This window comes from Pongo pygmaeus, chromosome 18 (genome assembly GCF_028885625.2).
Source record: "Pongo pygmaeus isolate AG05252 chromosome 18, NHGRI_mPonPyg2-v2.0_pri, whole genome shotgun sequence".
Taxonomy (NCBI): Eukaryota; Metazoa; Chordata; class Mammalia; order Primates; family Hominidae; genus Pongo; species Pongo pygmaeus.
Window position 1 is genome coordinate 72,410,351 of NC_072391.2, and position 27,015 is coordinate 72,437,365.

At 57.9% G+C, this 27,015-nt stretch overlaps 1 protein-coding gene across 6 annotated transcripts in view; it reads right to left on the reverse strand.

Annotated features, from left to right (window-relative positions):
• The window catches only part of BCAR1 (BCAR1 scaffold protein, Cas family member), a 37,926-nt gene extending 17,653 nt beyond the window's left edge, over nucleotides 1-20,273 (reverse strand). For 2 of the 6 annotated variants that reach the window (XM_054453546.2, XM_063654542.1), the window contains exons 1-2: nucleotides 20,082-20,273; nucleotides 6,388-6,555 (exon numbers count right to left, since the gene is read on the reverse strand). In XM_054453546.2, the coding sequence (XP_054309521.2) occupies nucleotides 6,388-6,399 (12 nt within the window). In that variant the 5' untranslated portion in view covers nucleotides 6,400-6,555; nucleotides 20,082-20,273. Of the gene's footprint in view, nucleotides 1-5,624; nucleotides 5,813-6,387; nucleotides 6,556-20,081 lie in introns of those variants that run through there. The other 4 variants (XM_063654541.1, XM_054453547.2, XM_063654539.1 and 1 more) reach the window with 4 other exon arrangements.
• Between the last annotated feature and the right edge of the window lie 6,742 nt (nucleotides 20,274-27,015).

The following is a 27,015-nucleotide window of genomic DNA, read 5'->3' on the forward strand; positions in this document are numbered from 1 at the left end:
TTCTTCCTCACTAGGCAGACTCAGATCTGGGCCCGGCTGTGGGACTTTGGGCAAATCCCTTAGCCTCTCTGAGCACCTAGATCCTCTCTGCTGGACGACAGCCTTCGTTTCATAGGATTGTTCTTTTTTTTTTTTTGTCTGAGGCTGGGTTCTGCTGTATTGCCCAGTAGCGCGATCATGGCTCTCACTGCAACAACCTCCCAGGCTCAAGTGATCCTCCCACCTCAGCCACCTCCCACCTTAGCCTCCCAAGTAGCTAGGACTACAGGCATACACCACCACGCCCAGTTAATTTTGTGTAGAGATGGGGTCTCCTTATGTTGCCCAGGGTGGTCTCAAACTCTTGGGCTCAAGTGATCCTCCAGCTTCAGACTCCCAAAAGTGCTGGGATTACAGGCGTGAGCCACTGTGCCCAGCGCGCATTGTTCTTTTAACAAAAGATTCGCCTGGCCCCTGCTTTGGCTGGGCTCCGCAGAGGTAGCGCAGGCCTAGTGGACGAGGCCTCTGTCTGAACCGGGCCTATACTGTAGTGGGACAGAAAGACACCAAACAATTCGCTTTCACGGGGAAGAAAGTGGGGTGCCAAAAATAATGTGGGAGCAGGCCTTTGCATACAGGGTCAGAGACGGCCTCCCCAAAGAGATGACATTCCACAGGATTCCTGTCTGAGAAGAGCATGGGGCAGAGGAAGGGTCTCAGCCAGGGGGCTGGAGCAGTGAGGCAGGCTGTGACCCTGGAGCGGCAAAAGGACTCACACCGCAGACTCCATGAATGATGCGTGCACAGCTCAGTGAACGTCATCCACACAACCAGCTTCCCATGGCCAGATAAGCCCAGACAAGCAAAGCACACACCACCCCAAGCATTCCTGCTCTGGACATGCTCGCAGGCCCCCCAGCAGCCTCCCCCGGAACCCCTGCCATGCTCCAAACTGGAGGAGAGGCCAGCCTCCCCAAGCCTACTTTCCTGGCCTCCCGCACTGCTGGGCCTAGGGCATGACCCAAGCTGGGCCAGTCAGGTGCTCCTGCCCAAGTTTTCAAGGGACACAACTGTGACCTCAGAAGGAGTGCAAAGCCAGTCAAGGTGGACACTGTCAGCCACCTGTGTCCGAGGCACAGTGGAGGCTGCTGCCTGACTCACCCATTCTCTGGTACCTAACTCCTGCCGCACCCTACTCCCACTTCAGAACATGCTGGACTATCATCTCCTCCACGAAGGCTCCTCCTGGGACACCTCCTCCCCTCTGCCCCCACCTCACAGTACTGCCCAGCATGTCTTGACATAGCCCAATTCACACCCCTGGACCCCAGGCACCCAGGACAGGAGGACAAGTCTACCTCCTTCAGAAGGGTAACTCCAGGGCATGTGCACCAGAGGAACCCAGGAAGGCCCCTGGGGGCTTGCTCATCCCAGAGGGCAGGGCTAGAGGAGGAAAGCCCCAGCCTGATGCCAGCACTCCCCAAACAGTATCCCAGCTGTTGCACATGGGACTGACAGGACTGCCCCACAGGCTCTGCCTGGCTCTGAGAATGGCCCTCATTGTGTCCCCGGGGCCCGCCTGGGCACCACATCCACCCGGGCTGGGCAGGCAGGCCCTGAGAAGCAGAGCGGCTGGGACCAGGGCTGCGGGTGGCACACATCAGGGAGAGCTGCAGCCGTCGGATGGGTGTTGGGGTCTCCTCATTGGCTCTGCCAGCTGCCTTGGGAGCCCTGGACGTGCTGTGGCTGTCCCCAAACTCCTTCTCTGGGTCGGGCGGAAGCTGGTGTCAGGGAGTGGTAAGGGGAGATGCTGCTACTCCAAGGAGCCTTCCCTGGTTGCCTGAAGGGACAACCCAGGAGTTCTCAGGAGCAGGGCCAGCCCAAGCCAACTGCAGAGAACACTGCAGGTATCACTGCTGACCAAAACCGTCTCTGCCAGGCCTGGCTCCCATCTGGCCTGCACCCTTTCACCCAGCAAATGTGACCTCAGCACCCGCAAGCCAGCACAAGGTGGGAGCTGGGAGAAAATGGCAAGAACTCCTGGTCTCTGCCCAAGACCCCAGGGTTGGGGGCAGACAAGGAAATGGGTAACAGTGCCACACCCGTCACCAAGTTCACAACAATCAGAACAGCACAGTTCCTCCCCGCGGGAGGCAGAGCTCTTTCCCACACAGCCACTAGCTCATTTCACCCTCAAAACAACCCCATAAGACACGATTACCTCCATCTTACTAGACAGGAAAACCAAGGCTCAGAAGCTCCCTGACAGCCCAGGGTCACCGAGTCCAGAAGCAGCAGAGGCCGACCCCAGGATGAGACACGGTGGAGCTGGGTGGCTCCACTTTATCTCCACCGAGGGGTGATGCCTGGGTTCGTGGAAACCACGAGAGGAAATGTCACAGGCCTTTCCCACCCCTCCTTTCCACGCCCCCAACGCACACATGCACCCGCCCCAGCACAGAGCCTCGCACATAGCAGGCACTTGGGAAACACTGACTTCTTTCATACCCGGAACCGTCGCAAACTTGGGCCAAGTTTATTTCTGGGGCATTCTATTTGCTTGTCCCAAAGAGCCTCCGTGGCCAACAGATGCAGGCCCAATAAGCATGCGCCCAACTGGCCATCCGCACCCGGGACCCGCCTGGAGGGGGTCCTGATCACCCTACTTGGTCCTGGCCTCGGGCTCTGAGGGGCACCTCCTCTTCCCTCCCCCATGTCCCCATCCTGGGTGGAACTCCAGGACCTGCCAGCCTTAGTGGCATCTTCCCCTAATACTCCCACAGACAACTGGGTGGCCAGGGTCTGGGCTTAAGTCCTGGGTGCCCGGGAGGCAGGCAGCTAGGGTATGGGCAGACGACATAGCCTGTGCACAGGGCCCACGTTCCAGAGCCACCCCAGGGGGGAGCATGGCTCCTATCCTGCCAGCCTTAGGAGGGCGTGAATCGTCGGAGAGGAGGAGGGCAGGGAAGGCGTGCAGGCCCTCAGCTCCACGCGTTGACACTCAGCAGCAGGAGGGAATACAAAGCCACCTGTGGGCTGGCCACGGCCAAGGGCTCCCCGACACAAGCACAGGGCACAGCCTGGCCTTGGCTGCAGCACCACAGCAGATGCCTTTATGCCCAGGGCCAGCTATGGGCTGAAAGCATGCCCCAGTCCCCACTCCAGCCAGGGCATCCCAGGCACTGTCCCTAAGAGGCTGGGCAGAGGAGATGGCATGGGGAGGGCCCTCCTGCTTCGGGATATGGAACCTGCAACCCAAAACACCCCGCGGAGAGTGGGGACGGCTGGCAGGCCCCAGGCCTGTACCCCTGCAGGCAGGATCAGCGGGGTTCACTCAAGCGGACCTGCTGGAGCTCATGCTTGTGATCCGGGGTTTTGGCAGAGAGCTCAGTGTGAGGCTGACCCCTGACTTCAGGGACAGCACCAGGCCCAGAATAGGGGTAGCCCCCACCTCCAACCCCAACTGTGTCATCAAGGAGGCTAGACCCACCCCTCCACCCTACTTCTGCCCCAGGCTAGAACCTAGAGGTGGGAGGAAGTCAGGGAAGCAAGACACAGGTGGAGCCAGGGCCTCTCCTGTGCTCGGAGGGCCAGGAAGGGCCTGACAGAGGGCAGAGCCCCACCCTCTTACAGGGAGACCACCCTGCAGCCCCTTATCTGGGGGCCGAGGAAGAGGCTTGCCCAGTGTCTTTGCTGGGGAAACTTCCCTATCATCCAACCCCACGCCCCACACTTCAACTCTGACTCCAATACTGCCTCCTCCAAGAAGCCCCCCTGGAGTGCACCTCCCCTGCTGGTTGGTTCTAGCTGACCAGTTAATTGGTTCAGCCGGCTGTGGGCTCCTGGGGGCAAGGGAAGGAGTTGTCCAGGCTCAGAAGAAAAGGGTAGTAGGACCTCCTAAAGGGACAGCAGATGCCAGGAGAGGGCCACAAAGGCACAGCCTTGGAACCAGAGGGTTCCTACCAAGTTGACAACTCCAAAAGAGCATGGTGGTCCCCCAAGGACCAGAGCTCCCCCAATCCCAGACTGGGAGTTCAGAGGCCACACGTGGTGCTGCACTGGAGGCCATGCCAGGAGAGGAGGTTCTGGATCCAGTTCTGAGGACAACTGACTGTCTCTCTGTACCTCAGTGTCCCCATCTGCACCATCCGTATAATGGGAAAGGGGTTTGAGGAGCTGTCTCAAGGCCCTTCCTGCACAGACAGGAGGCCCTAGTGGCACTGTCCTTATTTCCATCCCTCGCCCAGACCTGGGGCCATGGTACCAGTACACAGTGCTCACCCTCCTGCTCAGGCAAACAGTAACGGCCAGAGACTCCAAGCCTCCTGCCCCAGCCCAAGGTGACTTTCCTGGCAGAACCTGGGACTGCCCTGCCCTGCCCTGCCTCCACCCAGCTCCTGGGCAAGCAGTGCCAGGAGGAAGTGTCAGCAGCTCCTCCCCAAAGCTCCTTTCCCCACAGCCCCGCCACCCCCGTACCTGGGCCCCGATTCTCCAAGCACCTCGACACCTCCTCTCACAGGCCGGCCAGCCCCCACCACCCAACTCTCCACCGAGGGAAAGGAATGGGCACAAGAGGGGGCGTGCCCCGGCCCAGGGCGATGGGAAACATCTCACTAGCAAAGAAGAGATCAACCCATGGTCATTCTGAGAAGGTGACCAAAGCTGCAGCGGGCCCCGGGAGGGGTGTGGGAAAGGAAACCAGGGACTCTCAGGAGGGAACGGGAGCCTTGTGGTGGAAAAGGAACTGATATCCCCTATCTGGAACTCGAAACCTCAACATCTTCCAGGCCATAAGCCGCTCACCCCGCACCCCTAGGCAAATCTCAGCTTTCCCAACTCCCTCACCTCGGCCCAGCGATCAGCCTCTCGGACCCTCGAGAGGCAGCCCTGACCCTGCTCTAGCTCTGCGGGTCCCCAAACCATGGACTCCAAAGCCTTCATGTCCACACTGCAGAACCCGGCCCTGGCCCCCTCCCGCGACACTCGCGTGCGGCTAGGACTCCTGTGGCCAGGACCCGGCTTCCACCCGCGATCGGCGTGCGGGGCTGTAAAGCCCGCGGTGCGCCCGCCCCCACCCCCGCTCCGCTCCCGGAACCCGGCGCCGACGGCCGGAGTGAATCATTAACCGGAGCCGGGTGCTCCGGCCGCGCAGCCTTCCCGGCTGGCGCCACGCACTTGCCCGCCCGGCCTCGGTCCCCCGGAGCTCCTCCCTCTCCGGGAGCGGTGGGCAGTCCCCACGCCACACCAGCCAGACCACCCGCTCGAGGCTCAACGGCCCCTCCTCGCAGCCAAGGAAACTGAGGCTCGGAGGCAGGGCGCAGAGGCCCAAGGTGACACAGTAGGCGGCCGTCGGCAGGGGAGTGCGGGCCCCGCCAGCCACTTTCCCGACACAGGAACCCTCCTGCCGGCTGGCGGCCCCCGCGCCCGGCCCCGCCAACGCCCCCGAGGCGCACAGGCTCCGGAGCCCCCGCGGTTCCTGCCTCCCGGCTTCCCGGCCAGGGCAGAAGGAGGTCCCGGGGCCGCGGACAACGGCCGGCGGTTCCCAGGCCCCGCAGGTCCGGCAGGAAATGCCGCTCGCTTAACCCCTTCCAGCCCGCTGCCGCCTCGAAGCCCGGACGCGGCCCGGCCCCGCCTGGCGCCCTCACCAGGTGGTTCATGGTGTCCAGCGGGCCTGGGGCCCCGGCTCCCGCGGGGGCGCACACCGAGCTGCCCGGGCCGCGTGCCCTCGGGGCTCCAAGCGCGCCGCAGCCGCCCCAGTGCCGCCGCGCAGCTGCCGCCTCGGCCACCCAGAGCCGGTCCAGCCGCGCTCCGCCCGCCGCCGCGGCCCAGCCGGCCCAGCCAGATCCCAGCATGCCCAGCCGCGCGCGCCCATTGGCCGCCGCCACTCTCCATGCAAATAAGCCGCCTGTCGGGGGCGCGGGCGCGCAGACAGAAGCCCGCCCAGTAGGGGCCGCCCCCCGCCCCGCCCCCCACCTCCCACCCCGAGGCTCCAGGCCCCTGCCCGAGGCCAGGCTTCCAGCCTAGGGCAGAGGACACCGCTTTCCAACAAATGCACTTCCCCGCCTTCCACCCAGGCGAGAACGCACCGAAGGCCTACGCAAACGCCTCCACTTCTGGGAAGGCTGCCCGGTTTGCCTTCCTCCTCCAGAGCCGAGACACGGCCTCAAGTCGACTTGTCTTTCCCGCTAACCAACCCCAGGGCATTCCTCGCGTGTCCATGGGCCGTGGGACTCAAACCTGAATCTAGAGGGAAAGGGGTGGGGCGTGCCCCAGCCTGCAGGAGAAGAATCACCACCACCACAGCTCCGACTGTAGACGGTCCCACCGTGTAAGGACCCCAGGAAATGAAGCCTCAAGCACGAAGGCTGGCGAGCTCTCGACCCAGCGCTTTTCACGGGCAGCACCTACCTTCCCCTGCATTGTGCCGACATCTGGGGACTCGGGCTGGTCCTCCAGCTGATCTGCCTCCTCTCATTCCTCATTCCTAGGTTCAGCCTAAATAAAACCTGGGCCCAGTACCCTCCTGAGTCCTGCTCCAACTCATCTGCTTCAGCGACATGGGGTAGGAGAGCGGCACTGGGGGAATAAGGGAGAGAGAAGGAAGAATCACCCGGGGGAAACCGAGTGGAGACAACCTTGGCTCTGAGTCGCCCCTTGCTCGGTTGCAGGTCAGTGACTGTCACCCCGTGCAGCAGAACCAGGGTGCCAGAGCCCCTGGGCCAGGCCAGGGACACACAATCTGCAGGGAGATCATAGGACCGAGCCTGGTCCAGACCAGACAGGACTCTCAGTCAACAATCCTGGGCCACTGGCTGAGCAATGGGATGCCACGAGGCAGCTCCGGTGGCAGGGAGGCAGCGGGGTAGACCCGGCTTCACGCAGCAGAGAATTCTCAAGCATGGCCTATGAAAGACACAAGCCCAGGTGCGCCTGCAGCTGCCCCTCTGCCTGACCCCCAGGGCTCAGCCTACGCAGCGCCTGGCCAGATGTGCCACCTTGGCAGGCCCTCTCCCCTCTCTGGGCTCCTTTCTCGTCTGAAAAGGGGCTAGGACAGCCCAGGTTTGGCTGCTCAGGTGCTCTGGGGAGCTAGTTAAAAAACAGACTCCTGTGTCCCACCCCTCCCAAAAAACTGGACGTCTGCATTTCCTCAATATTTGGCTTGGGAAGCATTGGCCAGAACTCACAGCACAGCGGGTGAGGAAGGAGCAGTGGGATGAGACAGAGCGTGACCCAAAGTCCTCAGGAGGAACAGAACAGCTAGTCAACACCCTGTGCCTCCCTGACACAGCCCACCTCGCCTCAGAAGAGGAGCCAGCCTTCAGGGAAGCTGCCTGGAGCATCTCCTCCTGCTTGTTCCCAAGAGCTGTGCTGGGCCCCTCCTGCACCCTGACCCTGTCCAGCCACCCACTCCTCAGCCTGGCTGGCACGCCAGCTTCCCAGAGAGCAGGTCTGAACCAGCGGAACCCTCAGGAGCCTGAGGTCATCCCTGGGCCTCCACTTCTGTGGGGAGGGGAGACCAGGCCTCATGGGCAGGCAGTGCCCTGCTGGCAGGGCTCCAGGCAGCAGTCTCTGCAGGGACAGGCAGGGACACAAAAGGCCTGGCCCTCAAGGGAGCTGGCCCCTGCTCCATCCTAGGTGGCCAAGGAGGGCGGTGCAGAGAGGAGGTGGATGCCTGGAACCTTGGGGGATGAGACCCTTCTCCCCCAGTAGCTGGATTAGAACAGCACTGCGGGTGGGGCTGCTGGTGTGAGCGGGAGGCAGCAAAGGGAACAGGCTCCGACACAGGCATTTCAAAAATTTGCTCCTTTTCCACTTAAATTCCCTCCTCCCAAAGCCTGTGCCTCCCAGAATGGCATTTCCGCTTTGGAAACAAGGCCCCAGGAGTTAAGCCCCACAGTGTTGAAGGGGATGTAGCTGGGGGGTGGGGGAGGAGCACCCACTGGGCAGGCTCTGGCTGGGGTATATGGGGGCAGAACCTCACCCCACCCCCAGTCCAGCCTCCCGGGACCTCCGCTGTCAAGTACAGGGATGCAGCCCCACATACCCAGCACAGCCTCCGCGCCCAGCCAGTGCCAGGGGCCCTATGCCATGCACTTATTTTGTGCACACAGCAATCCTGCAAAACAGGCTCACCGTTAGCCCCAATTTTTTTTTTTTTTTTTTTGAGATGGGGTTTCACCATATTGGTCAAGCTGGTCTCGAACTCCTGACCTCAAGTGATTCACCTGCCTCAGACTCCCAAAGTGCTGGGATTATAGGTGTGAGCCACTGCACCCAGCCTAGCCCCATTTTTCACATGAAGAGACCGAGACCCAGTTTACCAACCACTGCCCCATCCCACACATTTCGGGGCACAGAAGGGACAGGGCCAGGGAAGAAATGGGGCTGCTAGACCTCAGCCCACCCTGCAGCAGGAAGGGAATCTAGGGACAGGGACAGCAGCACTCCAGGCTCAGAAAGCCAAAGACCCCTGTCACACTCAGATTCAAAAGGACAGGCAACTGAGACCTAAGCACCCTCCTCCCCAGTAAAACTGAGCTCAGCACTGGGGCCAGCACCACCCCCACCCGACTAAGTTTAGCCCCATTGGTGAGAAGGGGTGCAGTAAACATTTGTTAACTGGGTGGGACCTCAGAGGTGGCCCTCATGGGATAGGCTGGCCTGGGTGAAGAAATCTGAGGCTGCCCCAGTCTGGAGGATGGGGGTGGTTAAGTCACGCCTAAGTGCAGAGGCACACACTTGCATACACACAGCACACACGCATGCATATACACACAGTGGAACTGGCAGCAAGGAGAGAGGCCCTGAAAAAGGAGGAGCTGGGAGAGGTTGTTGCCGGACCAAGGGAGACAGCTGCAGATATGTGGCCGGGGCACCAGCACAGGGCCCTCCCAGACAGTTGTGTCATCCCAGGAGTGGCCTGGCACCTCCAGCCAGGTTGAAGATGAGCTCACAGGCTGGAAGGGATGTCTCCAACCCCTCAGGGCCTGGAATAGCTGTTTGTACAGAAAACAGGTGGACCCAGCACACCAGGACACTAAGTGTCTGGAGTGGAGGGGGTTATATTGGACCCGAGTGGAAAGATAAGCCTGGGATAGGGTTCCTGCTCTTTGGGCTTTCTGAGGTCTGCCTTCAGGACAGACCCACTGCACAGAACTTTTCTTGCTCGATGCTCACCAATGTCCACTGCAGCATTTATGACAGCAAAGCATGGAGCAAAACAGGCTTACCTATCAATGCTAATTCTAGGGGACCGGTAAGACAAACCACAGCCCCTCAATAGAATAGCTTGCAGCTATTAGATGGCCTCTTCCAAAGACTGAAATAATGCTAGAAAATGCTTACAACAAACTAAAATGAAAAGAGCAGGCTAAAACCAGTTTGCACAATGTAAAGGCACACAGCCCCTTCCCCTCCTGAAGCCTCAGCCTCCCAGCAGCAGTGAGGGTGGGCTCGGTTGATGGCCGGCTCTGGGAGCGGCAGCAGGAGAGGATTTCCTGAGGCCGGAGGTGAGCACTGCCAGCCCCAGGAACAGGAAGAAACGGTATCTCTGGAGGGCCAATGCGAGCTGACGCCATCCCCCTAGGCTGGACACTCACAGTGGCAAGCTCAAAACTAAGGCGAGGCTGGGCGAGGTGGCTCACGCCTGTAATCTCAGCACTTTAGGAGGCGAGACTAGCCTGTCCAACATGGTGGAACTCCGTCTCTACTAAAAATACAAAAATTAGCTGGCCATGGTGGCGGGCACCTGTAATCCCAGCTACTCAGGAGGCTGAGGCAGGATAATTGCTTGAACCAGGAGGTGGAGGAAGCAGTGAGCTGAGATCACGCCACTGTACTCCAGCCTGGGCGATACAGCAAGGCTCCATCTCAAAAAAAAAAAAAACAAAAAACAGCTGAGCGCGGTGGCTCATGCCTGTAATCCCAGCACTTTGGGAGGCCAAGGCAGGCAGATCATCTGAGGTCAAGAGTTCAAGACCAGCCTGACCAACATGGTGAAACCCCGTCTCTACTAAAAATACAAAATTAGCCGGGCGTGGTGGCACATGCCTGTAATCCCAGCTACTCAGGAGGCTGAGGCAGGAGAATCACTTGAACCTGGGAGGCAGAGGTTGCAGTGAGCCAAGATGGTGCCATTGCACTCCAGCCTGGGCGAGAGAGCGAAACTCCATCACAAACAAACAAACAAACAAAACAAAACCCAGGCGAGGGCACGGAACCTTTGTGGATAGCACAGAGGTGAACCTACTGTCACACACAGAACGGACAGCCCACACCCCAACACCAGTCATTCGTCACTGCTGCCCTGGGACCAGGACGGAACGATGGCTACCTGGAGGCAGAGAGAGGGACAATGCCCCACACAGCTCCCATGGCCAGCAGAGCTCGCACCCTCCACCTCATAACCCAGGCGTGTGCCTACCGGTAAGCACCCCAGGTGACCCCAGACCGCAGAGCGTGCACTCAGGACTCAAGCTGGAGCTGTTACCATAAAGCGCTTCCCATCCTCCCCTGCTCTCGAGGGTGGAGTGACTGCAGGGCAGTGTTTGTCATTACAGTAGTAGCTCTGACTGTGGGAAGGTGGGCGGGCCCTACAGCCTGAAGCCAAATCCCTCCAGTGGTCATCCCCTTTGGCATGCCCAAGGCCAGTCCCCAGAGACCCGGGGGCAGGGGCAGTATCCAAGGTGTGTGGGCAGAGCTGCCAGGTAAGGGACACAGCACAGGGGTGGGGTGGGGCCTCCCTGCACTCCGAGTCCTGGCCCGCATCCCACTAAATCCAGCCCTACGCCTCCACTTCAGGCCTGTCAGAAACAGGACTGGAAGAGGCAGCACAACTTTCCAAATTATCTGGAAATTAACAAGCAGCAGAGGCCCCTGCCGTAGGTGCCTGCCTCGGAGAGGGGCTCAGCTCACAGCGGCCCAAGGCCGGAGTGGGCCAGCAAGGCAGCCCCAGTGTGCCGTTCAGAGGCTCTCCGCCCACCCCAGCGACCCCTTCCTCTTCTGCACGCTCCTCCCTCAGCTCTCCCCTCCTGCCCAGCCTCCTGGGGCTGGCAGGTGGGGCAGGCACCAGCACAGGGCCCTCCCAGAAAGGTCCTCCTGGACCAGCGGCGCCCCTGTGTGCAGTGAGGAGGGGCCATGTGCACTTTGCCCCGCTGCTGACCACCAGGTCCTCCTCCTGAATCTGCGCCCTATGGCAGAGGCAGCCCCTCAGCACTGCCTGGGGGAGGGGGAAGAGAGGGGCTCAGTCCCGGCTGGAAGGGGGAAAGAGGGGCAAAGGGGCAAGCTCTGTCCTTGTCCTCAGAGAGGAAGCTCCATAGCTGGGGGCTGCCCAGCTCTCCACTGACTGGCCGGGTGGGCAGGGATGAGGGTGTGGTCAGGAGGCCTCCCCAGCCCAACCCAGCCCAGCCATCTGCTCTCCCATGGCAACCAACCCCAGTGTACTGGGCGGAGGGGGGTGACTTCACACATCAGCTGCTGCCCACTCCCGGCCGCTTTCGTAGAACACAGGTGCCCACACCCACAGATACCCACCTGGCCACTCTGCTGGGGTCAGCAGGCCAGGGGTCAGTGGAATCACAATAGGGGACCCTGGGGGCTCTGGGTGGCAGTGACGGAAAGAGTGGATACAGGGAAGACAGAGCTGTGGCAGCCACAGGGAAAGCAATGCTTTTTTTTCTTTTTTTAAAGACAAGTTCTCTGTCACCCAGGCTGGAGTGCAGTGGCACAGTCACCGCTCACTGCAGCCTCAACCTCCTAGGCGCAAACGATCCTCCCACCTCAGCCTCTTGACTAGCTGGGTCTGCAGGTGTGCACCACCATGCCTGGCTAATTTTTTTTTTTTTTTGTAGAAATGGGGTTTCACGAGCCCAGGCTCGTCTCCAACTCCTGGGCTCAAGTGATCCTCCCACCTTGAGTTCCCAAAGTGCTGGGATTATAAGCGTAAGCCACCGTGCCTGGTGGAAAAGCAATGCTTTTTCTCCCTCCTTGGACAGCATCGTGGGGCTAGGCTGGGTGTCCCACTGGAGCCTACGCCGGCCTACAGATAAAGGCTCCTTTGCCCTGGGAGACCCAGGCTCAGGCTCTCGCCCAGGCTTAGACTAGAGGAAGGGAGCAGATATTAATGACTCCAACTCGCCGTGGGCCTTCAGCCAGTCACTGTACTGCTCAGGTTTCAGTTTGCCCATCTGTTAAATGTACCCACCACCAGCAGCCCTGCCCACCCTGGGGCCGTAAGACTGATGGCACAGGCGGCTGGCAAGCACACAGTGGTACCCTAGTGTCCCACTGCCCGCAGCATACCCACACCCTGTGCCATCACACACTGGCCCCACCCCGCTGGGCACCAGGGCGCACCCTCCCTTGTCCTACCCCATGTGCTAAGCCCATCCCGCAACCAAGCCCTCCCTGCTCTCCCTACAGCCTGCACAGACACCGCTCCTCAGATGCCCTAAGCATCCCTCACCTTCCCCGAAACCTTGTCTGAGAGACTGGGGCAAAATCTTTCCTTGGAGTTCTGCTGCCCCCAGATCCACCCGCCAACACTGGAGGCAGGCAGGGTCTCCTCTTGGACTGCCCTGGGGAAAGTAGGAAGTGGCTGGTTGCAGTCCCTTTCACTATGCATGTTATAAAGCAACACTCATGCATCTGCGCCTCCTGACTGAGGTCTAACTGTTGGCAGCACTGCTGTGTAAAAGGACAGCCGTGTCCTCAGGGAACTCACACTCCAAGGTGTGTGTTAAGGGGCACAAACATAAATGCTTGCAAAGCAGACAGCAGAGGGATGGGGGAGGCTGTTCTACACAAGGTGCTTGGGGGCTTCTCTGCGGAGGTGACATTTGAGCAGATGTGTGAATCTTTTGCTAAGACTCATTATGCAGAAAAAAATAACAGCAAAAATTCGTAAAAATAGCACAGGCAAGCCAACTCCTTCGGCGTGAAGAGCCAGTGTGGCCGCAGGAGCACACAGAAGAAACCCAGATGCTGGGGCCAGGGACGCAGGGAGTCTCCCTCTACCCTCCTCAGTCTTGGCTCAGTGGTGCGTGCCTCCTGGGCTTAGGGCTTCCAGCGCTGGGGCAGGAGCAGCAAGGAGTGTCTGCCTGGAGGGGTGCCTTGGCAGATGGCCAGGGAAAAAAAGAGAGAGCCCAGGAATCTGCATGGGCTGGGAAGGAGGAGGAGGAGGGACGCAGGTAGCTTCTGCTCCATCCTCTCCCGCCTCCTGCTCTCCTTAGAAACCTCCCAACCAGGACCTCTGGAGTGGTCACAGGCCCTGGCAGAAACACAAATGACTCTACAGCCTAAGACACTTAACCTCCCAGATAACCTGCGAAGAGGCAGTTTAAACTCTAAGACACTTGGTGAGGTCTGGGACAGGGAGGAGTGTGGTCATACCACTTTCTGGGCAAACAAGTAACTTTGGTAGATCCAGGATTTGGGGGCACAGATCTCTAGGCATGCCTCAAGGCATACAATTGGATATCAGGTTTTATAAAATACTTAAATGGGGGTATTTTGCCAACAATAGTGCCAGTGTTCCGCTACTTAATAACACACAGCACAAGCTGGCTTCAGTGGCTCATGCCTATAGTCCCAGCTACTGGGGAGGCTGAGGCAGGAGGATCATTTGAGTCTAGGAGGCCAGGCTAGGTAACACAGCAAGACTCAGACTCAGACACAGCACACTAAAGGTAGAGACAAATATCCATCCACAAGGAATGGATAAATATCTTGTGGCACATCCATTACTGGAACATTACTCAGCAACAAAAAAGAATAAACTGGCTGGGCGCGGTGGCTCACACCTGTAATCCTAGCACTTTGGGAGGCGAAGGCGGGCAGATCACGAGGTCAGGAGATTGAGACCATCCTGGCTAACACCGTGAAACCCCATCTCTACTAAAAACACAAAAAATTAGCCGGGCATGGTGGCGGGAGCCTGTAATCCCAGCTACTTGGGAGGCTGAGGCAGGAGAATCGCTTGAACCTAGGAGGTGGAGGTTGCAGTGAGCCAAGATTGTGCCACTGCACTACAGCTTGGGCGACAGAATGAGACTCCATCTAAAAAAAAAAAAAAAAAAAAAAAAAAAAACCAAAAAGAATAAAACCAATATGCTCGAGGAATAAAGCCAGACCTGGCCTGGCTCAGTGGCTCACGCCTGTAATCCTGGCACTTTGGGAGGCCAAGGTGGGTGGATCACCTGAGGTCAGGAGTTCGAAACCAGTCTGGCCAACATGGTGAAACCCTGTCTCTACTAAAAATACAAAAATTAGCTGAGAATAGTGGTGGGCACCTATAATCCCAGCTGTTCGGGAGGCTGAGGTAGGCGAATCACTTGACCCCGGGAGGAAGAGGTTGCAGTGAACCGAGATCCTGCCACTGCACTCCAGCCTGGGTGACAGAGCAAGATTCCGTCTCAGAAAAAAAGAAAAAAGCCAGACCCCAAAGTGCATCTACTGTAGGCTTCCAGTTGCAGAAAGTTTAAGAACAGGCAAACTTAAGCCAGGTCAATAGAATCTTGACTGTAAGGGGGCTTTTGAGAACTTTCTGAGGTGATGGAGACATTTGTTATTTTGATTCGATTGATGGCTACATTAAGGTCTATATTAATCAAAACTCATCCAACTGCCAGGCGCGGTGGCTCACACCTGTAATCCCAGCACTTCAGGAGGCCGAGGCAGACGGATGAGTTCAGGCGTTCGAGACCAGCCTGGCCAACATGGTGAAACCGTGTCTCTACTAAAAATACAAAAATTAGCTGGACATGGTGGCACATGCCTGTAATCCCAGCTACTCGGGAGACTGAGGCAAGAGAATCACTTGAACCTGGGAGACAGAGGTTGCAGTGAGCTAATATCAGGCCACTGCACTCCACCCTGGGTGACAGAGTGAGACTCTATCTCAAAAAAAAAAAAAAAAAAAAAAACCTCATCCAACTAACTGTATGTTTAACATCTGCACATTTCACAACATGTAAAATTTACCTCAATAAGAGTTTCGACTGGTAAAAAATAAAACAAAGCAAAGAAAAAAAATACATGGCATTACAAATACCAAAAATAGATACTGCAAGCCTAAACCCACCATGCTACTCTTTTTGCCCTGACCATGAGGGAGCTTCAAGTTAAATTTGGATGCCTACTGAGCCTAGGCTTTCTGGGATAATTCTTCCTCCTTCCCCATACATTACATAATTCCAGATCTTTTCATGATCCCAGACTATTTGTGTCTTCTGCTATAATCTGCTTCAAATCCTTCTTGGAATTTGGTAGGGCTTAAATAATAAATTAAAATGACTGAAAAACCTTCCCAGCCTCTAATCCCCGTTGGAGAAGAGATTAACTTCAGAGCCGCAACTTGTGACCATCTCACCAGAGCAAGCATCCCTTCCATACCTCTACTGAGGTCCCCAACCTGTCCCCAGAATTCTTTTTCCTTTTTCCTGCAGAGAGGGAGACAATGGCCCAGCACACAAGGACTGAGAGTGACCCATAGAAACAATGGGGCTTGACCTGGAGGACACACGCAGGGCTGCAGCAAAGCCAAGTCCAAGGCCAGGGGTGAAGGTAAGCAGACAGAGGGAAGGTGGTGTGGGCCCCAGAACACCAGGGCACCAGTGGTAGGAAATGGGGAGGTCTGCAGGTATCACCCAAGCCCCCCACTCACCCTCCCGGCTGTAGGCCCCTCCCTTAAGGAGCCATGATCCCCAGGCAGGGGTGGAACCAGCCTCCCTCAGAGGCCCTGCCTGCCCCGTGCTGGCCCGGCTGCTGCAGACCACACCTGAGCAGAGGCCTGCACCACTGCAGCGGCTCCCACGGCCTGCAATGCCACCTCATTCCTGGGGGCACTTGGAGCAGGGCAGCAGCTGCATAGATGCGATGGGCCAGCTGGTCGCCCCAATGCAGGTCACTCTCTGGGTGGAGTGAAGACAAGGACCTGACCATCCAAGGCTCAAGAGGCCAGGGTCCTGCAGGCCATGCCCGGGCAGGGGAGAGGCCAGGGTCATCCCACCACCAAGGCCTTGGCAGAAACCACACTGACCATAAAGAAAGGGCCACAGAACCCTAGGGGCAGAGGCCAATGAGCCTGGGCCCAGCCCAGCCTCCTCCCAACGCTGGCTCCCCAGGAGTCAGGAATGGGTCTGAGCCACTGCACTGGCCAACCACGGCCTCATAAAGACAATAATCTCCACAGCAGTAGCTGCTGTTACTTAATCACCCTCCTTCTAACAGGTCTGGTCACCCCTCACCAAATTCTCACAAAATCCCAGGAGCTCTGTGCTGTTAACATCCCCATGACACAAAGGAGGAAACTGAGGCTCAGGGAGGTTCAGTAACTCACTCAAGGCACAGAGCTAACACTGTTCACTCTAGAGCCCTTGCCCTTGACCCACCAAAACACTCTCCCCACCCCAAAGCAGCCTCTCCAGGAACCCCTTTCAGCCTCAAGCAAGGCTCTGAAGAGAGTGGCTGAGACCCCAGGCTCTGCATGGGGATGCAGCCACTGGCCTGTGGGGGCTCCATGGTACTCCTGGGGCCACACACTCAGCAGGCGGCCAGGGGCAAGCTGCAGCCAGAAGGCAGAGAGAGAGAGCGGGGCGAGCAGTCATGGGTTCTGTAGTGTGAAGAGGGAGCCTGACACAACCACATCACCCCACCAACAAATGGACAATGGCAGACGGGGCTGGGAAGGCTTTCTACGGATGATGGCACAGAGCTTGAGGTGAATGGGAATGACCTGGTGAACGAGGCAGCTGGCTGGAGATCATTTCCTACAGAGGGAGGGACAGGCTGAGCCAAGGCCCAGCGGCAGGAGAGGGTGCAGCAGGGGCAGTGGGGCCTAAGCTGCGGACTTTGAACCTGGACACTGCCTCTTCTGACTCTCTCTGTCCACTGCCTGGCTGCCAGGCCAACTATGAACCCCACAGGGCAGACCCTCATGGCTCCTTGGGCAGCTCTCCCACTCACACCACTGCCTGGCACAGAGCCAGTCCCAGGATTGCTGGCCAAGGTTTCAACCAGATGCCAAGGCTGGTCTACTCATCTCCATCTACCACTGCTGGGGCTGGCTGGGGCTAGACCCACCCTGCTGCACAGCCCTGGGTGCTACCTGCTCTGAGCCCAAGGTGCTTTGCCTCCCAGGGATGCAAAAGAGGTGACACAAACTCATGTTTGGGAAGCCATAGGTAGAGGGTTGGCTGCTGTCCACAGCTCAACAGGCTGCAGCCCCCACAAGTAGAGGCCATGCAAGGATGACGCTTATTTTATGGCTTTGGATCCTGCCATATTCGGCTCCCACCCTTGCTCCACCTCTCACTGGCCATGTGACCCTGGCAAGACGCAGGCCCTCTGTGGGCCTATGAGACCCTGAGCCCAGTGCCCAGCACACAGGGCAGCATCCCTGAAAGGAGCCATCCCTCAACAAAGGAGCACAGGAGGAGCTGGAGTGGCCGCACTCACTTCACAGATGGGAAGCAAGAAGCAGAACAGACAGCAGGGAGGCCTCTCTGCAGCTGGAAGCTGGCCTCTTACCTGGCAGGGCCGGGGGTGGCCAGCACCTGCCACCCCTAAACATGGACTCCCAAGCCAATGCCAGCCAGAGGTCTGAGGTGGGTGGCACATTTCCTTCCAAATGTGTCCTCTCAGCTGCAGGAAGAGTCAGGCCCAAGGCGCTGGGCGAGAGGAAGGCATGGGAATACGCACAGGGTGTCTAGGCACCACCCGAGCATTGCACTGCTCTACGCCTGGAGCAGAGGAAGGGGCACTGAGCAGGTAGCCGGGACGCCCTGGCTCCTTCCTCTCTCTGGGTCTGGGACTGCATGTGAGTCAAATCACAAGGTGACACCAGCTGATCCCCAGCATCTCCCCTCCCCCAACACTCAGGGGGTCGCTCCCCGCACAACTGGCCCACCAACCTCTCACCCTGCTTCCCCTCCCATCCCCTTCTGAAGCATCTTATAATTTTTGTGGGCCAAAGTGCCTGCGTCAGCCCATCTAGGAAAAGACTGCCCAAATGAATGGGTGTGCTTAAAACCCAGACGTGTCCCTAAGCAGTCACCACTCTGGGTTCCAAGGGCAGGGCTTGAGCAGGCAGCTCAGTCTGGAAGCCTCCGCAGGGCCTCCTCAGCACATGAAAGCAATTTTCCAAACACTTCAAGATTGTTCCAAAAATGAATTCTCCTCTTGGCCCCACCACCTCACACACTGCCCAAGGTCCCAGGAGAGAGAGTCACGGTGATCTGCCAGCCAGCCACGTAGGGGGCAGATGGCAAAGACCTCTGCCCACCCCCAGCAGAATTCTCCTGGGCTGTGACTACAAGGGAGAGGGTAGGAGGTGACTCAGAGCCCGTGATGGTGTGGCCAGGCTGCAGGTCCCCACGACGGTGCCTATCTGTCCAAGTCCTACCCAGCCTGCTGTCCCTCTCTTGTTACAGATGAGGCACAGTGCCAAGGAAGGCTGCCCAAAGTCCTGTAAGGCAAGGGGTTAGGGTGCCATCCCAGACTGCATGTCCAGAGCTTGGCTCTGACTGTGGACAACCAAACCAAATCAAATGGGGACCTCCCCATAGAGGCCCGCCCAGGCTCGGATGTGGCCAGAGTGACATTCTCTAATTACTACTGCCCTGGGATACCGGCCCTCCAGCAGGCCCAGGTGGTCCACCTTGTCCCTCTGCCCAGTGCCCACAGGAGCGACGCTGGCCAGTCCCCTGACACCCTGGGTCAGAGAAGTCCAGAACTTGCCAGGAGAGCAGAGCAGAAGAGAGGAACGGCTTGGTAGGCATGCTCTGTCTTCTTTCTGTCTGAAGACGAGACGATTATGCTCTGAACCAGAACGGATGGCGGGGCTCACATCAGCACAGTCTGGAAGCCCTCATTTTTTCATCTGTAACTGCATTACCACTTCTGGAGGCGGGCAGGAGCGGGCTCTTTAATTCCGCAATAACAATGCTTTGCACTTGGCTAGCCTCCCCTCCGGTCATCTGCACACACTCTGGGATAGTTAATGAAGAGGCCACTTGCCAGAAAGCCCCCATTGCCTGCTTCACGGAAAGGATGGGGTCCCCCGCGTGAGGAGCAGTTCCAGAAACAAGGCCAGAGTGGACAGGGCTCTGGAGGGAAAAGCCCCTAACTAGGCAGGGAAACGATGGCTGGAGGCCACAGCTCTCCAGGTGCAGATGGTGTCCCTTCCTGGCAGGACGCCGGGGTGTCCGCCTCCCACCTCCCACTTCAGTCTGTCCATCTGTCATGTGGGGCCTGCACCTGAGGCCTGGTTACCCGGGGTAGCCAGGATCACTTGCTGTCCTCAGGAGGTGAGACTGAGATGCTCAGAGATGCCAGTGCCCAAGTGTGGAACCATGGCCCGGGGGTCTGCCGAAGCCAGGCTGCCCGGCCAGGAAGAGGGGGTGTCGGACAGAAAACTCCCTACGGCCAGTGGGGAGGAACCGGTCAGTCAGGGCCCCGGGGGTTCCGCAGCGGGAGGAAAACGTCCCAGGAAAGTGAGCCCATCGGCCGTGGAGGGCAGGCACGGCTCCCATCCACCCAAGCCGTCCTGGGGGAGGGGTGGCTCCGGCGACTGGCAGAGACCGCGCCCCAACCTGGCCACCCCGGGGGAGTCCCGGGAGCGCCGCAGGGCAGCAATCTGAGGGAGGTTTTGCGGGACAGCACAGCCCTCCCACCCCCTCATCCGGCCCAGCAGTCCCGGAGGGGGAGTCCTGGGAGCGGCAGAGACCCCTCCCCGCTAGGCCTAGCCGTCCTGGTGCGGGGTCCTGGCGGGCAGCAGACTCCCGTCTGGCCCAGCTGTCCCAGAGGTTTCCCGGGGACCAACAAAGAGTCTTCCCGACCCAGCCATCTTGGGGTGCTCCTCGAGGGGCCAGTACGGACCCCAGCCCGATCCAGCTCTCCTGAAAGAGGATGGAAAGGCGGGGGCAGAGAGGCCGGCTTGGGGGAGCCTCCCCCAGCCTGTGCGCTCTCCCCCGGGGCCGAGCAGGCCCCAGTGAGGCGACCCCCAGTACGGGAGCCAACGCGGCATCAGGCCCGCAGCGGGCGGGGCGAGGTCGCAGCCGGGCGGGGGACAGCCGGCCCGGGGTCCCCGGCGGCGCGGTACTCACCGGCACGGACATCTTGGCCGCCGCCCCCGGGGCCTGGCGGGCAGCGGCGCTGGCGGGCTAGGGGCTCGGGTCCGCCCGCGCCGCTCAGAGGCCCCGCGAGGGGTCCCGGCGCTTTCCGGCTCCTCCGGCTCCTGAGCGTTCCCGGACGCCGGACTGTCCGGCCGCTCCAGTCGCGCCGCGCATGCGCCGCCCGCGCCGCCCCTCCCCACCGTCTCCGCGGCCAGGGACGCGTTAAAGGTGAGGACCCCGGACCTCGGCCTTTTTCTGTCGGCCCAACTCGGCGGGGAGGCGCGGTCTCCACCGCTCCTCGCCGATCCCTCGCGGGCCACCTCCAGTCGCACCAGCTCCGGGTCGCCCAACCAGTCCCCTCCCCCAACACTGCACGTCCCCTGTAGCTGGGCGCCTGCCCTGTGGCCCTGGCCGGGCTCCTAGGCCCTGTGTCCGGGCGCAGACCGGGGAGGGCTCGGCCGGCGGAAGGCGATCGCGGGGCAGCATAGCAGGCCTCCCGGAGCCCCTCTGCCCTCCCCCAGCTGAGAGCGAGCCCCGAGACCGCCAGGGAAGAGGAGTTCCCCACTCCCCGGAAACAGTCTAGCTCATCCTAGGGTCGCCCTGACAGTGACATCTGACCTGGCTTCTAGGGAGGATCTTGTGTCCCTGTAACCCCCACTCCTGGGCCCACCCTCAGCCCACCGTCCTCCCAGAGGCTGGAAGACGAGCCTTCGTGGGCCTGAGACTTCCTTCCCCCAGGTTAAACACCTCCAATTTCAGCTGTTTCGCATCTACCATGGTGCCCACACATGGCACCTGCAGCCACTGGACACGTGCATGTTCGTCCCCATCGCTCCACTCCTGCCAGGCAGGCCTTGCTGCTGCCCCGTTACATTTCATAGGCCCAGGCACTGAGATCCCTCACCCACTCAAAGGAAGGACCAGGGGTCCGACCCCTCTGTTCTGCTGCCTGGAGACGGTGGGTGAGCATCTAGAGCAAGTGGGGCTAGGGTCCAGAGCAGTGTCCCAGAGGTCAGCGCTGCCCACCCCAGGGAGGAAAGACGGAGCCAGCTTCCATGAGGCTGGTTGGCCGCAGCCTAGGCTCATGGCGGGGACCTGGGGGCAGACAGAGAGCTCCAGCTGCCTAGGGAATCTCTGTGTGGGTGTCCATGTGGGGGGCGGGCGCTTCTGCCTGCCAGGGATGCTGTGCCAGGAGGCCACGGTGGCTGGATGGAGGAAGCAGAGCCAGGCAGCAGGCTGACTTCCCCCAGCTCCCAAAAGCCCCCAGTAGCAGGTCACCGACTGGGTTTTCAGCCTTTTTCCCCAAGGGGCGCGCAGCCTTGATCTTTTCTCCAGGAGTGTCCCGGGGAGGATCCCAAGAGGCCAGCAGCAATGAGGGGGTATGAGGTATGTGAGAAAGAAGGAAATCCAGGCCTCCCACAAGATACCCAAGTCCCTGTTCTGGCAGTGATGAGGGGTCCCTCCCTGCTCCGGTTGAGTATGGTTGCCCCTTCACCTCTTGAGTGGGGTTCCCAACTGTGCACATCAGCGTCTGCAGCCCAGTGCTCAGCAAGGCATTGTTGGAGGGGCCAAGCAGGGCCACAGCAAGCAGAGGGGGGGCCTGGACCGACAGCTGCCACCTCCTCAAAGGGCGCTCTGTGCATGTCTGGCACGTGGCCCTGCCCGTGCCCACCCGCCCGCATCCAGCTGGCACAGGGGCTCCTGAGCTGGGAGCAGCAGCTCAGCCTGGCGCCCGGGCTCCTGGCCACACGCCCCGCTGTCTCTGATGCCCCCCACCCACCACCACCCTAGCCCTCTCCTTCACTCCTCGCCTAGACCCCACCTCCCTCCCTTGCTCCTACTTGGGGCCCACTGTTTCTGTCTCCTTTCCCATCTCCCCCATCTCTAGGTGCCCCGGCCAGAATGGGGCAGGTGGCGGAGAAAGATCCCTTCCACCTGCCTGGGCACAGGGAAAGGAGAGCCCAAGGGAGGGGCGCAGATGGAGCTGGACCCTCCAATCCATCTCATCCTGCCTTTGACTGCCCCAGGGGCTGCTTATTTAGGACATCACTAACTCAGCCCTTAGCAGGGAGAGAGGGGACCCTGGCTAGAGCCCTCACTTATTCTGAGGCAGGGATCCTTGGGTGTGGGCCTGGGGGCAGCCAGAGGAGCCTCACCAGGGCAGTGCATGCCCTCTCCTGACACTACCAGGGGTCTGTGAAGGCGGTGGCTGCTCCTCCCTCACCCACTCCTGGCAGGCAAATGATTCCAGGATGACTCACTCCGTCCTATAGGGAACAGCCTCTGGGGCTTCAAGGCTGGCAGTTCCAACCAGAAGCAACAGCTGGGCTGCCAGAGCAGGCGCCAGCGCCCTGAGAGGGTCCTTGAGAGCTGAGCAAGGCCCTCACACCGGGACTATTGTTATCCCTGGCCTCTGGAGGGAAAGGAATTTGGACCTGACCAGGGAGTAAATCTGTGCAGAGACAAGCTTCACACCCAGCTCTTCTGACACCCAAGCTGGCCTCTGTCCCTGTGGCCTTGCCATGTCTAGAGGAGCTGAGGGCTGGGAAGTGGCTCCTTTTCTCCCTGTACCCCCCTTCAGGTGACCAGGGACTTCTGTGGTAAAGGAGCTCCTGCCCTGGGAGAGTGCAGTGATTACCAGGCACTAGTAATAATCTCCCATCAGGTGGGGTGCGGTGGCTCATGCCTGTAATCCCAGCACTTTGGGAGGCCAAGGTGGGCAGATCACCTGAGGTCAGGCATTCAAGCCCAGCCTGACCAACATGGTGGTGAAACCCCATCTCTACTAAAAATACAAAAATTAGCTGGGCATGGTGGTGCGCACCTGTAATCCCAGCTGTTTGGGAGGCTGAGGCCAGAGAATCACTTGAACTCGGGAGGCGGAGGTTGCAGTGAGCCAAGATCGCACCACTGCACTCCAGCCTGGGCGACAGAGGGAGACTTCATTTAAAAAAAAAAAAAAAAAAAAATCTCAGCATGGAACGTGTGGCATTAGTAATGAACCAATACTGATACATCTTTGTTAACTGAATTCCACACTTGATTCAGATTTCTCTCTCTTTTTTTTTTTTTTTTTTGTTGTTGTTGTTGACAGACTTTCGCTCTTCTTGCCCAGGCTGGACTGCAGTGGCACGATCTTGGCTCACTGCAACCTCTGCCTCCCGGGTTCAAGCGATTCTCCTGCCTCAGCCTCCCAAGTAGCTGAGATTACAGGGGTATGCCACCATGCCCAGCTAATTTTTTTTTTTTTTTTTTGAGATGGAGTCTCCCTCTGTCTCCCAGGCTGGGGTGCAGTGGCTCCATCTCTGCTCACTGCAACCTCTGCCTCCCAGGTTCAAGCGATTCTCCTGCCTCAGCCTCCTGAGTAGCTGGGATTACGGGCGCGCGCCACCATGCCTAGCTAATTTTTTTATTTTTATTTTTTGTATTTTTAGTAGAGATGGGGTTTCAGCATGTTGGTCAGGCTGGTCTCAAACTCCTGACCTCATGATCCACCCGCCTCAGCCTCCCAAAGTGCTGGGATTACAGGCGTGAGCCACCGCACCTGGCCAATTTTTTTCTTGTATTTTTAGTAGAGATGCGGTTTCACCATGTTGGTCAGGCTGGTCTTGAACTACTGACCTCAAGTGATCCACCTGCCTCAGCCTCCCAAAGTGCTGGGATTACAGGCGTGAGCCACTGCACCTGGCCAAAGATTTCTCCAGTTTTTACCTAATGTCCTTTTTCTGTTCTGGGATCCCATCCAAGATCCCAGCGTCTCCTTGGGTTGCTCTGGGCTGTGACAGTTTCTCAGACTTTGTTTTTGATGACCTTGACAGTTTTGAGGTGTGCAGGAAACATTTACAGAATGAAATAAAACATTTATAGATGTCCCTCAATTAGGATTTGTCTAACGTTTTTCTTATGATTAGACTGGGTTGTGGGTTTCGAGGAGGAAGACCCCAGAGGTCAAGTGCCGTTTTCATCCCATCATATCGGGGTGCATGCTGACAACATGACGTATGATCACTGTTGAGCCTCACCCTGACCACCTGGCTGAGGGAGGGTTTGTCAGGGGTCTCCACTGTAAGGAGAGTCTTTTTCCCCCTGCTTTCTGTAGGGTACTTCTTGGAAGGAAGTCCCTGTGCGCCATCCACAGCCGAGGAGGAGGGAGTTCCTATGCTCCACCTCCTGAGGGTGGACTCTATAGAGATGATTTGGAATGCTTCTGGATGAGAGATTGCCTGTTCTCCCTCATTTATTTATTTATTCAATCATTTATTTATATCAGTATGGACTTATGGATATTTATTTTATTTTATTTTATTTTATTTTTTTGAGACAGAGCCTTACTCTGTCACCCACTGCAACCTCTGACGCCTGGGTTCAAGCGATTCTCCTGCCTCATCCTCCCAAGTAGCTGGGATTACAGGCACCTGCTATCGCGCCCGGGTAATTTTTGTATTTTTGGTAGAGATGGGGTTTCACCATGTTGGCCAGGCTGGTCTTGAACTCCTGACCTCGTGATCCACCTGCCTCGGCCTCCCAAAGTGCTGAGATTACAGGCATGAGCCACCCCGCCTGGCCTATTTTTATTTTTTTGAGACAGGGTCTAACTCTGTCTCCCAAGCTGGAGCGCAGTGGTTCCATCACAGCTCACTGAAGCCTCCACCTCCTGGGCTCAAGTGATCCTCCCACCCCAGCCTCCCAAGTAGCTGAGACTACAGGTGTGTATCACCACACCACCCTCCGCTAATTTTTGTATTTTTTTTTTTTTCTGTTTTTGGTAGAGATGGAGTTTCACCATTTTGCCCAGGCTGGTCTCAAACTCCTGAGCTCAAGTGATCCTCCCTCTTCAGGCTTCCCAAAGTGCTGGGATTATAGGCATGTGCCACTGCACTAGGCCACTTGTGCAATTTTTTGTTTTTGTTTTTTGCTTTTTTTTTTTTTTTTTTGAGACAGAGTCTGGCTCTGTCACCCAGGCTGGAGTGCACTGGTGCGATCTCGGCTCACCGCAAGCTCCGCCTCCCGGGTTCACACCATTCTCTTGCCTCAGCCTCCCGAGTAGCTGGGACTACAGGCGCCCGCCACCATGCCCAGCTAATTTTTTGTGTTTTTAGTAGAGACGGGGTTTCACCTTGTTAGCCAGGATGGTCTCAATCTCCTGACCTCGTGATCCGCCCGTCTTGGCCTCCCAAAGTGCTGGGATTCCAGGTGTGAGCCACCGTGCCCGGCCCAGTTTTTTGTTTTTACAGTAAACATACTTTTAAAATTGTGATAAAATATACATAACACAGAATTTACCATTTCACCATTTTTAAGTGTACAATTCCATGGCATTAAGTACATTCACAATGTTGTGCAACCATCACTGTCCATTTCCAGACATTTTCATCTCTTAAACAGAAATGCTGCAGTCATTAAATGGTAACTCCCTGCTTCCAGGCTCCTCAGTTGCTGGTAATCCCCACTCTACTTCTGTCTCTATAAATTTGCTTATTCTCTGTACCTTGTATAGGTGCAATCATATATTATTTGTCTTTTTATGTCTGGCTAATTTAACTTAATATGTTTTCAAGTGTAATTTTTTTCAAGAACAATTTTTGGTTTTTTGTTCTTTTTTGAGATATGGTCTCACTCTGTCGCCCAGGTTGGAATGCAGTGGTGTCATAGCACACTGCAACCTCAACTCCGATGAGCTCAAGCAGTCCTCCCACCTCAACCTCCCAAGTAGCTGGGATCCCAGGCACACACACCTGGCTAATTTCGTTTTTTATTTTTTGTAGAGGCAGGGTCTCACTATGTTGCCCAGGCTGATCTCAAACTCCTGGGCTCAAGCAATCCTCCTGCCACGGCCTTCCAAAGTGCTGGGACTATAGGCCACCAAGCCGGCAAAGAATAATTTTTTTTTAAGGGAAAAATGCAATTGCCAAGTTTTAGGAACTGCAAGTGTCCTGGAAAGGTTCCCATGGACCCTCTGGGGCCTGGTGCAAGGGTCTTTCCCAGGGGCTGACATGGGGGGAGGCTAGGGTCAGGGGTGCAGCTAGGCATCAAATGCAAATGTGGAGCCACACACACCAGTCTGTGCAGTCACCTCTCTCTCCCCCACAAGCAAGAGGCAGGGGGAAAGGGACTTGCAGGAAGGCCCATCTTTGGACAGCTGAGCTGGGGCAGACCCTCAAACTCCCGGGACAATGGCTGCCGGCCTCCTGTCTTCTAGGATGTTCGCAAACACCCAGAGACCAGAGCCCCTTCCAGGAACAGGCTCACATCCTCGGTCACTGTGACAAGTGGAATTTCACTCTTCGCTGGAAGCAATCCCCAGGGCATTGTGTTTCTGAACCCAGAGATGAAACTGCCTGCTGAATTGTATGCATTCTCTAAATTATTAAAGAGCCAAAAGAGCGGCTGCCACATTGGGGTCACCAGTGCGAGTCCCCAGAGCAGCAGTTTCATGTTCTCAGCAAGGCTTGAATGCCAGGCACCCCCGGCAGCTGCCCTGTGATGTAGCCCGAGGCCAAGGGTCCGCCCAGGGTTGGAGTGGGGAGTGGGGGGCACTAGGAAAATCTCGCTGTTACCTGGGAGTGAGACCGATCCTTGTGAAAACAGGAAGGAACTCACTGTGGGGAGTGAGGTCTGCAGTTTGGCAAGAACCCAGGCTCCTGTCGCCATTGACCTTCAGTGGCAGGGCAGGGCGGGGTGGGGCTGACCTGGGTTCTGGTCCTGTGGTGTGAGCTTCAGCATGATCTTCATAGTCTCTAAGCATGTTTCCTCTCCATGTGTAAAACAGGATCCATAAAGCAGTGAAGCCAGGCGTGGTGGGCTCGTACCTGTAATCCCAACACTTTGGGAGGCTGAGATGGGCAGATCACCTGAGGTCAGGAGTTCAAGACCAGCTTGGCCAACATGGCGAAACCCTGTCTCTACTAAAAATACAAAAATTGGC